Here is a 15,600-nt window from a genome sequence, read left to right as displayed (position 1 = left end):
ATCTGTGTGTCATTTTAAGATTTCTTTGGCTATTCAAAAATAGCAGATATACAAGCTCATAGTGCTGCACCGAGTGTTGTGCCATGAGCTTGTAGATCTGCTATTTCTGAAAAATCGTGAAAATTTGAGCAAATCTTTGAATATATATATTTTTCAAAGCAAACATTTGTAACTCAAATCTTTGCTTCTGGGGGATTCTACAAATGTCTTCTAAAAACTGTTTTTTGAAAAAAATCAGTGGTTCTCTAACTGTTTCATGTCAAGGACCCCCAAAATTAAATGAATTTTGGCCACGGACCCCCATCTCAAAATATTTTGTTCCAGGGACCCCCCAGAAGTTGTAATAGAGTTAAAAAATGTTCGCTATGGAAAACTAGATATTCAAAGATTTGCACACATTTTCACGATTTTTCCCAAAAATAGCCAAAGAAATCTTAAAATGACACAGATTCTTTCCCGGTCTGAAAGGGTTAAATCAGCCTCCATTTCCAAGTGTAGCGGTAGGCAAGAGACACAAATTGAAAAGCAACGATTCAATGAGATATCGTTTGACTCTGAACTTAACTACTTAAGCCTATGCTGCATACTTCAGCATACGACGTATAGTCAAAATAGACGATCTACAGGCTCACAATGTGCCGCGATGCGACACGCTGTGAGCTTGTAGATCAGATATTTTCAAAAAAATAATCATATTCAAAATATAATATATCAAAACAGGTGAAAAGGCTGATTAACTTAATCCATTGAATGTGACATAGTTAATCTATCTGAATGTCCCAGTCCATCACCACTCCAAGGTTGAGGTTGTTCACCGTCAACACATGCCGGTCCTCCTCGTAATGAAACTCAGTTGACATGTGCTTGGTATCTGGTAACAAAAAACGAAAGAGAACAAGACGATTTATATCTTTTTCATTCTGTCTCATCAATAATAATCAGTAATGTAGCACAAATTGATCATGTGCTTGTGTTTCGTAGTTATTTCATGACATGTAGCAATTTGCCGGCATTGTTAATGGGAATGTGGGTTGTTCAATATGAGATATCATATGATATGATATGACAGATATGTCATGTATCGCAGTATATAAGAAATGTCATGCCATATCATACATTCATTAAAACCAAACCGGGAAAGCATCTGTGTCATTTGAGATGTTAGCGTTGGTTAAAAAATAGCAGATATACAAGCTCACAGTGCGACACTTCGTGCCGCGCAGCGAGCTTGTACATCAGCAATTTCTTTTCATCTTGAAAGTGTGAGAACTACTGATTTAGAAGGCATTTTGTAGAATCGGCCTCAGGTCTTAATGGGTTAATCAATGAGGTGCAAAATATGACGTGAGATGTAAGGTCATGACACACGTGTGAATGTGTATGTGAATGCATATTGACAACACATCCTCACCAAATACATGTACAGTCACGTGGCGAGGCCTCCTCTTCAGCCCCAGGACAATGAGTGACTGAACCATGCAGTCACTGTGAAACTCACCCTCCTCACTGCCACTCCTGACAGAGACAACAACACCTGCATGTCAGCCATGGATCAATACATAATGTATACATGCAGTATAGCAGTGGTGTTCAAACTTTTTCATGTCAAGGACCCCCAAAATGAAATGCATTTGGCTGCAGACACCCCCCCCCCCCCACACGCTATGAGCTTGGATACCTGTTATTTTTGAATAGAAGTGGTTCAAATGATCGTGGCGCTATATTATCTGGGGACCCCCTGGTACCCCCCCCCCCCCCCCCACACACACACACACACACACACACACACACACACACACACACACACACACACACACACACACACACACACACACACACACACACACACACACACACACACACACACACACACACACACACACACACACACACAGCTGTGCAGGAATGTCACTCAGTGACACTGGTTGCATTCACAAAGATTGTACTAGTTGACTTTCTAATGTACACAGTTAAATCCTCAGCGTTAATTTATCCATTTGTAACCATTTGCACACATGTGTACAAGTTAAAATGCTGAGGACTTTACTGTGTAAGTGTTATATTAAATGTTACAGCTGAATCTCCCCCCTTTGGGGATGAAAACATTTTAATCTTCTCTTAACCAGTGAACCCCTGTAAAGTTAGTCCCCCAGGACTCTATAATTGGTCTGCTGATTTTTTCCCCATCTACGCCAAATCTCTTTGACGAAAATAGCAGTATTCACCGCAGAATAGGGAAGCTAGGGTTCATGTGGTTAAATGTTAAGGCATTTGTTAGTTTTGACATGTGTCCTTCACTGGGGAGGTGTGAGAGTGACCTACCGGCAGAGCAGACGGGCTGACAGCATGCTGAACGTGCGCAGACAGAAGGCCTTTGTGTCACGGTATCTGAAGGAGTGGCCGTCATCCAGGTACAGATCACCGGCAGCACAGCCCTGCCGAGGAGAAGAGAGGGGAGGAGAGGAGAGGAGAGGAGAGGAGAGGAGAGGAGAGGAGAGGAGAGGAGAGGAGAGGAGAGGAGAGGAGAGGCGAGGTCACAGTGACTGAGGTCAGGATTAGACTCACAACAACTTGAAAGGGGACAGATAGGATAGCAGGATATTTTTTTCTTCTTAGAATTTGGTGGTTGATTAATCAGCGGCACTTTGCTCTCTCATATTTGCAAATGTTATACATGTGGACCCCAGTACCTAGAGTATATCACTATACAATTTCCCACATAGCTAGATGCTTACAACAGAGTCTAGGGCCACCGTGAGGGAGAGGGGGTACTGTTGTTGCTCGGCTGTACAGGCTCCACATTCTGCCCTCCTGGGAACCACAGTGCCCCCTCGCTGGAACACGGGTACCTGTAGAAAGACACCACATGAAGGGATAATGAATACATTAACATTAAAAAGATAAATACATTTAAATGCTTCATGGTTCTCCATTAGAGTCACAAGCATTCATAATTTACCGTAATGAATGTACTGTAGTCTTTTAAACATGTTTTTAATAATAACTAGCTTCAACCTATCTTTGTGGTAAAATGTAAATATAATATTATATTATTATATTATATTCCTAGACCTCCAGCAGTAGTCTATCAATAGACTATTTTCAAATGTGTACCCCCAGTTGTTCCCCCCCCCCCCCCCCGGTGGGCAAATCAGGTCAGGACACCCACTGTGTCCAAGGTCACTGGAAAGTTCAGGGTCCTCCCTCCTTTGTACAACTTTGCCATATGGATATCATACCAAATCTACAGGACAGACACAAAAAACAGAGCAGCATGATTTTTCACATGTAATACCAGATATATGCACACACTAAAATGCATTGGTAGACTACTAAGCACTTATGCTTATTTACCTCGTTCGATTCTGGAAGTAAAACTTTGACTTCTTGAACACCAGATTCAGTTACAGGACAGGCAAGCAATGCAGCTCCTGCAGGGAATGAGGGAGGTACAGTACATTTAAAGTGATCTTGAACTTTGATAGAATCTTGGGTCTAAAATTTGTCAAGCATCTTTATCTGATCGCTGTGGTCCATTAGCGTGAAACTGGAAGTAACAATTCCATTTACACTCAATGCCTGGCAAAACAGGTCTCAAAATAACACTTTTAGCACAAACGATAGGAACAAAGCAAATCTTAACAACATTATTTTTTGAAAATGAGTTCTGGTACGTAATAAGGGGTAAATGAAATGGCAGAATAGGCACAAAAACACACACACACAAAAAAAAGCAACATTATAGGCCAGACTCATTTTTATATATTGGTAGAATCCTCTTCATTTCTGTTCATTTATGTGCAAAAAGTGTAATTTTGAGAAACATTTGTGAATGGAATCACTACTTCTGATTTCTTTTTCACAAAGAGCACAGAAGCAATAAGTAGATAAAGATTATCTGTAATATTTGGATATCATGCTCAGGTAGCTATTCAACCCAAGGTTCAACATAGCTTTAAACCGAGAAGAAGATAAGAAACGTAACAAACAATGACTGCTTGTTAAAAGGAAACTGGACTGAGGGAAGTGCAGGTAAACAAAGTAAGACCAATTAATACTTAATATGAATATAATATCTATAAAGTGTTCTTTACCAATCATATACTGGTTGTCCACATCAAAGATGCTTTGTTCTCCTGGATACTCCACCCATAAAGGTCTGTTAAGATGAATAAAATAACTGTTGACTTTTGTGTTGGAAACGGTTAAAATATGAGAAGAACGTGAGAAATAATATTAATCACTGACAACACCGCTTTAGCTGCAGTTCTCCAATTGAAAAGTGGAGGGCAGCAGTACTAACCTAAGAGGAGGCAGCCCTGAGACATGTGCTTGGTAAAATAAAGTGTACCAGTATGGCAGCAAGCAGTACCTGAAATACACAGAAAACAAGAGGGGTCTCTCATTAGGAGCTGTAGGAAGAGATAATGGACCAAACTGTCATTTGACTGTGTGAGATCTACACTGTAATCTTGTCTTGGTTAATTAATAGCTCAAACATACATCCCAAATCACACCATGATTACGTAGAAGGAGCACCTCACTAACCTATTTAGACCTGGAACACCTATACGCTGTTATACCTTTCAAGCCGGGAACACCTGGTTCCATCCATCTTATAATGAGCATTACTGAGGACCAATTATGAAGATTGGAAATTGAAAATGGGTTGTAAATGTTATTTTAAGTAGATCTTTCCATGTATGGTATTTTGTGATTGATCATTTACAGTAGACATATATTGACACTGACACGGATGAGCATCTGTAGTCATAATTCAACCATAATTTTCTCCCAAATTTGTACTGTTAAATGGCATATTAATATCAACCTCCAGCCAAATACTGGTGAATTATCAGCTATTTATCAAACCACTTATTTAACCAACTATTTACAGTAGAGTTTCTTTATTAAACTGGCAAGTTGGTCCGGTAAAATAGGAAACGTTGTTGTTTGGAGTTGGAACCCATCGTCCACCATGTCAAATGGACAAAAGCTGTCCTTTTATTTATATTTTCATGAACCTGGCGTCCTTGCTAATCCCCCCTAAATGTGCCCCTCGCTGGGGTGTTTGCATGAAGATGAACCGTGTTTTTCCAGTACCTCTGCTGGATCACAGCGCGTATGGCAGCAGTGACCTCGTCTCCAAACAGCCAGGGCTCTCTGCGCTTTGTCTCCTTGGCAGAGTGACCACGGAAAAATGGTTGCAGTGCACCCGCCTGGTACCAGCGCACCAGCAGCTCTGGCTCCGGGTCCTGAACAAATCCCCCAACGTCCGCTGAAATACAGATAATTGTCCTGCTCTGTCACATTGCAAGTTCAATTTATGTCAGTATGCACTTATGATACGTCATAAGTTATCTCCAACAACATCACCAAGATAAATCCCTGCTATTCTGTTATTCTGATAGGGCACTGGTATGGGGTTCATTTTACATATGATAGTAAGGGATGAAATATTCCTTCATGAAAAATTATGGATCATGGTTATAATACTGCACATTCACACTTTCAGGATAAATTGAAGAAAGAAATCTGTTATTACATGGAGTGAACAAAGTAATTCTGACTTCCATTTTTGCTATAATGTTTTTTCTTTAGTTGGGTTCATATTTTATTCACTGTCCATTCATGAAATCCACTCACCGCCACAAAACGATATGCCAGCCACACTTAGAGATAACAGCATTGGGATGGATATCTTCAAATAGTCCCAGCTGGCAACGTTGTCACCTGTCCATATTGCTCCTTTTATGTAAAAACAAATAGAAACAAATTCAACTCAATAATACAGATTTGATCAAATATTAAATTAAAACAATAATGCCCTTTGTTCAGGAATAATCTCATTGAAGTCACTTGCTGGTAAAGCCAGCATACAAAAGGACAAAGGAAGTATAAATTACCAAATCTCTGTGATCCTGCAAAGAAGGAGCGTGAAAGGACAAAGGGTCTCTCTGTGCCTCCTGAGCGAGTTATCAGACCATCTACTGTAGCCATGTGCTGGAGGGTGATGACAATAAGGCAATAATAATACTGTGTAATGCTGATGCCATTGATAGGTTTTTGACAGTATTAACATGCTGTATGTGTGAAGCAGCACATTTGCTGCCAGTCTGCTAGTCTTGCTGCTGCAAGACTAAACTAAACAAGCTAAGTAACCAGTATTGTACAGTAACCTGTACAATACAATAAAAATAACCGTAATAAATACAACACAGACTACAGTAAACGATAGCAACTAATCTAAAACTCTACAGTAAATAAACCTTCATTATGGGCTGATTCCAGCTCACCTGGTAAAAGCCATACAGGTTGTGAATCTCCCTGTGTTCCCAGCCCCCAGAGTGAACCGCATCCTTGGGCATGGTTTGCTCTGGACCCCCGAACACAGAAGGTTCGTTCATATCATTCCACACAAACAATGATGGTGTCGAACCCTGAGTCAGACTAGAAATTAGTGCACTGCATCAACAACTTCCACACTTTTAAGGTTTTTGTGTTTTTGTTTAACACAAAAAAAAAAATGTCTTAATTGTGTCAGGACTGAAAGATATAATTTCCCCCCCTCAACGTATGTCTTTCCTTCACAAGAACACATGGATTTAGGTGGTCATATACTGTATAAGGGATCATATTTTTCATCTGGTCTTAATAACAGCAGGCATTGCTGATGTTTTGTACTCTCAGTTGGTGTTCTTACCTTGTAGCTGTCCAGGGCGTAAAGTCTGGAGTACCATGCTCGAGTAGCTGGACTGCTGTAGTCCAAATAGCATGACTCACCTACAGGACAGCATTTGGGAGAGTCATTCTACTTATAATGTCCCTGTGCTAATGGAAATATTGAGAATTCACAGATGTTGACTTACAATCATTCCATCAATCATTCCATTCCTTGCATACTACATTATACACCATTATTTTACTGTTCTACTCAATTGAATTCACTTTGTAACAGTGAACACTCACTAAACATCTACAATGGAAATGTACAAAAACCTACCAGGCCAGCATGTTCCCAAATAGATCTGTCCCTTACTGTCCTTGACAAGATGTCCTCCATCCCTAGCCGTGTTAAAGAGAGACCACTCTGGATCCACTTTGATGTGGGGATCATTTATGACCACCAACTGGAAAAGTATGTGTGCAGTTACTGTACATAGACTTGAATGTGACTCCACAACGTTTAATTTTAGAAATTAATACATCTGAGTCATTATGCTATTTTATAATGCATACTGTGTTCAGGTATTATACTTACATTTGTCATAAAGAACCAAATTAAACAACAATACAAAGCAGAACCTAGAAAAACAAACCTTCCTCTTCTTCTGCTCTAGGTGGCGTTGCAGGCCAACGGGATCAGGGAAGAGGACAGGGTCCCAGGTGAAGTAGCGCTTCCCCTCAGTGTGTTCGATGTCCAGCCAGATGACGTCGTAAGGGATGCCGTGGCGGTCGAACCCGGCGTCCACAGCTTTCACGTCTGCCTCGTCATCGTAGTTCCATCGACACTGGTGGTACCCCAGGGAAAACAGAGGTGGCAGGGCTTGATATCCTGGTGGCAAGAAAACAAAGAGAGGACATGATTTGCTATAATTAAGTATGCTTTCAGTCATGATAATTGAGGGGAAAACACAAATGTAACTTGAAGAAAGGTGTCAGTTTCAAACTGAGAAATGTAATCCTGTTGTTATAGTAGTCCTTTGTAAACATTAACGTGGTAGCAATGCTACAAGTGCTTTCCCTAATGCGTGTGTCCTGTATCACATTGGTTCTCAAAGTGGGGTATATAAAATTAGTTAATATAGCGTCACAATCATTTTAACCACTTTAACCATATTTTATACTTAAAAAATAGCAGAAATACACGCTCTGTGCCGCGCTATGAGCTTGTAGATCTGCTATATCGGTAGAAACACTGCTGTATCGGTACTGCAAATCCTTCTTACTGTTGCTCTTGTAAGAAGAGCACGTGTGTAGCAGCAGTGCAGAGAGCATGCAGACAGGTAATGTAACAACAACACTTGAACATAGCCAACACACACCTGTTAGCTGAGCATACTGAGTGAAGGTCTGGGCGGGAGTGGGTCCCAGCAGGACCATGCAGTCAATCACACCACTCTCCGACTGCCAGTGTACGTCTGTATGAGGGCTAACCCGCTTCTTCTTCACTGGGGCGGCACCGGCATCCTGGTATAGGAGGGCCAGTGAGAACTTAATGCACGTTAACCCATTAAGACCTGAGGCCCTGATTCTACAAATCAAATCAGTAGTTCTCAAACTTGTTCGTGCCAAGGACCCCCAAAATGATTTATATTTGGCCGCGGACCCCCAACTGAAAACGTTTTGTGCCAGGGACCCCCAGAAGAGAAGATTTGTGAAAGGAATTCTACATTTTTCAAGCACTTTCAAGATTTTTCAAAAAAGTTCAAAAATAGCAGATGTACAGGCTTGCAGTGAGGCACGAAGCGACGCGCTGTGAGCTCGTATATCTGCTATTTTTTTATATAGCCAACGCTAAAATCTAAAATGACACAGATGCTTTCCTGGTTTTAATTTGTTAAGCATAAGATGCCTACATTGGGTATTTTTTATGTAATGAGTATCTTTAGTACTGTTTGTGAAGGAGTACATTCCGACATCCATACTAGTCGCCTTTGATAGAGGGCCAGTATTAACCACAATAGCCCTATTCTGGGGGCGAACATTTGGCGAAAATAGCTGATCTACAAGCTCACAACATGATGCGATACGTTATGAGTTTGTACATCAGCAAATCGCAGTGAAGATTTAGTGTAGAGCGAAAACAAGAGGGGGCATAGTATAGAGCCCTGGGCGACTCCGTTCAACTAAGTACAGGGTTAAGTGGTTAAATACTGTATAGCTGATACTATTCTAGCCCATCTGTACCAAATCAAATGTCTTTGCGGCTGTGACCAAATAACGAAAACTTGCAGATTTTTGAGAGCTGATGGGAGACTGAAGAGGAAGAAGACACAGATAACTAGGGAGATATGAGAGCAGTGTTTTACAGTGTTATTCACCTGCTGTTCATGGGAGCTGTAGTAAACATTCACAAAGGTCTCTGATGCGTTGAGCCAAAATATGCCCACAGTTCTGTCAGCCTTGTGGGCCAGTAAGAGTGGTACTGACCCATACAGGCCAAGGCGACTATACAGGTCATAGGCAAACACGTCCAGATTATACAGCCGATACGGTTCACTGTCCCTGGGAAGGGAGATGTATAAAAGGTTAAAGATTGTTTCAGCAAATCGGAAGCTGGCAGCTTTAAAGGCCCAGTCAGTGACACATGGGAAGCAAATGGGTAGCCCCACCACAAAAAATAAAGAAAAAAACAGATGTGGAGACTGGAGGCATGCCTTTTATTCTTTAGATGATTGTTTCAGTTCTTGATAGGAGGGCTAACACTACAGACAACAGATACATCATTATGCCTCTGCTAGCAAGAGCCGTGATTGGAGGCATTTAGTTTTTGGGGTTGTCCATCTGTCTGTCCCATTCTCATGAACGCAATATCTCAGCAACGCCTAGAGGGAATTTCTTCAAATTTGGAACAAACATCCCCTTGGACTCAAAGATGAACTGATTAGAATTTGGTGGTCAAATGTCAAAGGCCAAGGTCACCAAAATCACATTTCATACATGTTAAAATTACATTTCACCAAAAAATACCATTGAATTCAATTATTTGGATTGGATGTAAACTGCAACTGGTTGGCAGAGGCATACAACCTTGCTATATTTTGGGGCTGTAGTTAATGTAATAGTACTGTAGTTTGTTTATATGTGTGTAAACATTAAGAGGAAAACAGACCTCTATTTTGTTTTATGATCATGTAAGAAAGATCCAAATAGCATGTTTTCCATCAACAAATAAAGATCTTTAAGAATGTATGTGAATGAAACCCCAATTTATACAGTATGTTTAAAACAATCCTGAATTGGGCCTTTAAAGTGCTGTCATAATGTTGTATTGTAGAAATCATCCGTTATTATCAACTAAATGAAATGTGTTAGAGCATTTGATTCATCATACCTTGTATCCCTGAGCTGTAAGCTATCAGCATGCTCTGGGAGACCGTACACATGGCTGAACCCATGGAGACGCACATCAGCCCCTACGCTACTGGGACCTGTGGAGAAAAACAAAACACAACTTCAAAAACGTTTTTGAATAATATATTTGCATTAATATGATCATGATCAAGTCTTGTGCCAGTTCTTATTTGTTGAGTTGGTTTTAATCTGAAAGGGAACTGCTCAACCACTTGAACCCTAGTGTCCCTACTCTGGGCAAATATTTAGCTGATCTACAAGCTCACAACAGTTTGCGTGAGCTTGTAGATTGACAAATAGATTTGGTGTAGAGTGAAAAAAGAGGGGCCCAAATATAGACTAAGTAGCTTATATCTACTGTACTTTTTAAGTGCTTAAAGAACACAAAGTAGGGTGAACTGATGAACTAGACCAAAGATCTGTCTACCATGATAAGCTTGTCATAGTAACCTTGGCCATTAAATACTCAAAATGACACAAACCATTAGCTTTGATGTCCACAAACTGTCTAAAAGTTTCCTTCCATAACCCCAGCGGATCTTCTCCAAGCTGCAAATAGTCAGTGGAAGCAAAGAAAACAGGTAGATGTTTGTAGATCGTCCGAAGCTAAGATTAGAGCAATATTATGTTGCAGTGTTGACTAATTAGATTTTCTTACCTCATCACCAGTAGATGCAGCTCTGAGAGAGAAGGGGACAAATGAGGAAATGCAGTGTTTTCTCTCTGTATCCTTCCATTATTATTCAACACTTAAGTATTTGTTTAAAATGGGAAATTATGTTGCATCAAGGCATGAAACATAACATCGCACGCAACATCGAAAATGAAGAAATAATATACTGAATCCGTAAGACAAATTAACGCACACCTACATGTTTGCTTACCAGTATACATCTGCTCTCACCTGGGTGGAACCTGCAGTGTCTCAAACCACAATCTGCCCTCAGGGTTGAATGTGACAATGACTTCCTCATCACACAGGATCTCCAGGTGGAAAGGACAGCCCCACAAACGAATCCGGTGAAGCCCCGAAGACCAAGTTAGAGTGACAGAATCCTTACTTTGCCTCTCCACTCTCAACCTGTCAGATGGATCCAGAGCAGTAATATCAGTTTTCTTTGTTATTTGTTTGTTTTCCGGTTTTCCAGCGGAGACACAGGAGGAAGGCTCAGATAGGATGTGATCCTAGGCCAACTACGGCAAGATTTTGTTACACGCTGTAGCAGATCTACAAGCTCACAATGCGTCGCAGTGTGACGCATTTTGAGCATGCAGATCTGCACATTTTGGCACGCGACACCGGTGCTCAACGACAAGATAGACCCCCCCCATAAAGGAACTGTCAACCCAACTAGAAGAGTATTTATGTGTTTATATAAACAGAGTTGTGACATTAAGTATATTAACATTGGTTTCAATCATGGATTTAATTGCCATAGATATGAAATTAATGCAGTTTCATGGGTCTTTCCACCCGCCAAGATACATCTTATAAGGGAATACAGCTGTGTAACACAAGACCAACACTTTTACTGTGACAATGAAAGAGTCACTATTCCGCACAATTCAGTTGAAAAGAGAAATGTGGTTTGCAGATGGGATTTTACAACAAAAACACATAATCACCACTGTACACTGTATACCATACTGTATACAGGCACACATGCAAACATCAGTAAGATGCTGTACAGTATGCTGTACATGTATGCTGTTGTGATTGTTTTCTTATTTTGTTGACTTGGTGTCAGCGATTTTGTTGACTTGGTGTCATAATGGAAGGAAATCCAAGCACATTTCTTACTGTTCACACTGTGGTTCCGCGGTTAGCACGTCTGGAACTCGGTAACGTGCTTTAATGGGCTGCAGCTCATCCAGCAGAATTCTTACGACCCCACTTTTACTGGGTGACACACAGAGAAGCAGTTCCACCTATCAAAATAGGTAATGATTACGGTAAAGTACAAGTTATTTGTATATAGCATTTAACTGTATATATATACTGTATGTATCACATACCTGTACCCAGCCTTTATTTTCCCTTGTTGAGGGCAGTGATGAAACGACCAAGAGGGTGATACGTTTGCACTGATTGATCAGCTGTCATATCATCCCTATGGGTTATACAGCAACTGACCCTTCAGTACAGGCTAAAGCCGCATCTTCGCTAGGGGTTACATGGCAACTGACCAATAAGTGCACCTAAAAGCGTCACCTTGCCCTGAACTAGCATTGCAAACAACCTGGCTACTTAATAAACTCACAAACTGGTTTTAGTACTCCACTGAGAAATCCCACAAAGTTGAACTCATAAAACTGTCTATTTTTTTTTGCCATTATATTTTCTTAAATCTTATCATAAATCGCCTTTCAGCATTGCATGTGTGGTCCTATTTTCAATGTACTGTACAACAAATATGCATTACTATGCAAATCATTGGTTCGGTGGCCAAGAGTCAAGACACATTTCTGTGCATTTGTTGCACATCGGAATGTTTCTGATTCTGACTAACATTAATACATTCTCAAAAATGTCCAAACCTGTATATGAGGTTCCAAGACATGAACGAGTGCCCCTTTCTCTGTCAGTGCCAAGGTATCCAGAAGGGCCCTGTACTGCAACTTAGGGCCCTGCATCTGTCGCCTAATAAGTGACAGACAAATTTACCATTATTATTATTATATTCTCATTGTGTGATTCATCATAACAATATATTTTCAATACATTACAATCTTGAATCTCTGTTAAATCCACTAAATCATAAATCAGAAGTCATGTTTTAACTACATTTTGCATGTCTGCAAAGCTCTATGCAGAATATTAAATTAATGATATATTATTAAATGGATCAATAATGAACACTCAACACACACACGCACACGCACGCGCGCGCGCGCACACACACACACACACACACACACACACACACACACACACACACACACACACACACACACACACCTATAAAATGCCACCTGGTCACATTTCTTGAACTTTTGTTTTCCTTCATCATCAGGGACAACACTGCATAAAGGAAAGTGGATGATGGCAGGAAGGAAAAAAAGAGAGCAATCAGTGTAAACAAACTACAATTAATCCCACTTGCCAGCAACTGTGCAACAGTGGAGGGATTCACGTTATCTAACGGCAGTGGTGTAAAGTACATACTCAAGTACTGTACTTTTGTGAGGTATTTTTTACTTTACTGGAGTATTTCCAATGTTCAATACTTTTACTTCTACTCCACTACATCTCAGAGGCAAATATTGTACTTTTACTCCACTACAATTATTTGAAAACTTTAGTTACTAGTTACTTTGTTTTGTTGATTTTGATTATTATTACAAAACATACATTACTCACTTCAGCCCTATACATTTTGGCCATTTGAAAATAGCCGATCTCAAGCTCATGATGCGCATGTGACGCATTGTGAGCTTTTTATACATTTGAAAACTTGTGAAATGGAACATTCTGCATAATGATCGTACTTTCTACTTTTGGTACTTTAAGTACATTTTGATACCAATACTTTTGCTCTTTTACTCCAGTAAATTTTGAATTCCGGACTTTTACTTAACAGAGTATTTCTACATTGCAGTATTGATACTTTTACTTAAGTAAAAAATGTGAGTACTTTTTCCACCACTGTCTAACGCCAGTGCCATTGAGCTGGCTATGAGTAAGGGTTGTGCCCTCTTTGTACGGTGCACGTGCCAAGTCAAGACAACATGTGGCACAGTGGCACTTGTATGGATATTAAATATATATATATATATTCATATACCTAACAATCGTTTGGCCTTCTCCTGCCATTTCCGTAGACAACTTTTCTGTCACTGCGGAGTTCTTGTTTTTGTTGCCGCTACAGCGAACTGTACAGGGTTGCCAAGTCCACTTATTATAAGTGACTTTGGGCTTCTTTTTCTGTAAAGTTGCTTGTAAATATTGGTTGCGGGTTGCGTTTTTTTGGGGCTTGTTTCTAAAGTGTATAGTTTCTTATTTGCACGTGTTTCCTAATGTTGTTTAAACCAGTGTTTAACATTTTCAAGTCAAGGACCCCCAAATTAATATGTATTTGTCTGCGGACCCCCATCTGAAAATATGTTATGCCAGGGAGTGACCCCCCATACAAGATTTGTGTTGTTAAATGTTTCAAAAATATTCCTAATTTTTAAAAATGTCTTCCAATATTTCTTGAAAATAGTCAATGCAATATTAAAGGGCGATCGGCTCGCTTCTTTTGGGCTTGTTTTTATAGACCTGGTTGCTTATTTCTCTCACAAAACCTGGCAACACTGCATGTCGTGCAAATGACAACGACACTTGTAGTCACTAGGCTCACAAACTACAATGTAGTGCTCTACAGTCCCGGCTGCCCGCCCTGTGATTGGCTAGTTAGTTGTCAGGCAACCAGGTCCTGAGTTTGCACACATATTATTATTATTACAGTTAAGGGGAGTACTAGTTCACCCCCAAAAAATATTTATTTTTAATTCATGGAGATTTATTTTAGTTTTTGTCGCATCCCTGAGCCAACAACTTGGATGACATTTGTTTGTGAATGAATCATAAATCATGGGGCATGTAATTGATAGTGATAGACAATAAGTCATGTTTTGGGTGAACTAGGCTACTCCTTTAAAGTGGTAGATAATAATACCTCTTCAAAGTTCTCATACAGAAAACACTGTTGTTCCGCCGTCATATTAGCTGCTGTATTGGAATATCTGTGCTGTAACAGCAGTGAGTTGCCCAGCAACTACCTAGCCAATCACAATGCAACACTGGTCCCTCCAAGCTAAAGGATCTTATTGATCGATTGATTAATTGATTGAATACTTTATTAGCAGTTCAACCTTCAGCAGTTTGGCAATAAAACCCTACTCTCCTTCAAACCCGCTCTAAAAGAGTACCTCCAGGTGGCTGCAATTCGAAACTGGCCCTTGTAAAAGTCAAAGCCTAGCCAGCAACAAGCCAATGGCTTTCTTGGGTTTAAACCTGCTATATTGGGTTTAAAACTGCTAGTATTCAATCAATCAATCAATCAATCAATCAGTGGAGTAAAAGTATATTTGCCTCTGAGATGTAGTGGAGTAGATGTAAAAAATACTGAAAATTGGAAATACTCCAGTAAAGTAAAACATGCCTCAAAATTGTACTTAAGTACAGTACTTGAGTAAATGTAAATGTAGTTACTTTACACCACTGGTGAAAACTGTTGTTTATCGTCTTATTAGCTGCTTCTTAACATCTTGTTTCGTTAAACTTTTGAAGAAGCAGAGCATCATTCAAGTGTTTTTTCATCGTGTCCATCAAATAATGAATGAGGACATTTAACATTAACGACTAAAAGCTCAAGGCCTACTATAATACAGGTTGTAACCACTTGGGTTTGTTTTTATTCAAATTTAAAACGAAAATAATAATGATTACAATTCAAATTTATTGAACAAATGTTCAATGTGTCACGGTTACGTGACGTCATCGTCACTCGCTTGCGTTTGAACTTTGAACTGTTCAAA

The 15,600-nt window shown here is 40.0% G+C and overlaps 1 protein-coding gene across 1 annotated transcript; it reads right to left on the bottom strand.

Annotated features, from left to right (window-relative positions):
- Positions 1 to 442: 442 nt before the first annotated feature.
- ganc (glucosidase, alpha; neutral C) lies at positions 443 to 13,938 on the bottom strand. Its single transcript, XM_080413820.1, is given in 25 exon segments — positions 443 to 871; positions 1,412 to 1,515; positions 2,323 to 2,435; positions 2,736 to 2,849; positions 3,170 to 3,244; positions 3,355 to 3,431; positions 4,095 to 4,159; positions 4,304 to 4,372; positions 5,104 to 5,278; positions 5,647 to 5,748; positions 5,907 to 6,003; positions 6,297 to 6,440; positions 6,704 to 6,783; positions 7,004 to 7,130; positions 7,320 to 7,555; positions 8,046 to 8,190; positions 9,045 to 9,228; positions 10,058 to 10,154; positions 10,560 to 10,623; position 10,626; positions 10,982 to 11,158; positions 11,879 to 12,006; positions 12,616 to 12,718; positions 13,037 to 13,099; positions 13,863 to 13,938. Coding segments are annotated over 25 exon segments (2,679 nt in total). The 5' UTR covers positions 13,892 to 13,938; the 3' UTR covers positions 443 to 761.
- Positions 13,939 to 15,600: the final 1,662 nt, after the last annotated feature.

The sequence above is a fragment of the Gymnoscopelus braueri genome, assembly GCF_963280865.1.
Source record: "Gymnoscopelus braueri genome assembly, chromosome: 19".
NCBI classification, from domain to species: domain Eukaryota; kingdom Metazoa; phylum Chordata; class Actinopteri; order Myctophiformes; family Myctophidae; genus Gymnoscopelus; species Gymnoscopelus braueri.
This window is presented reverse-complemented; position numbering and strand designations above follow the sequence as displayed.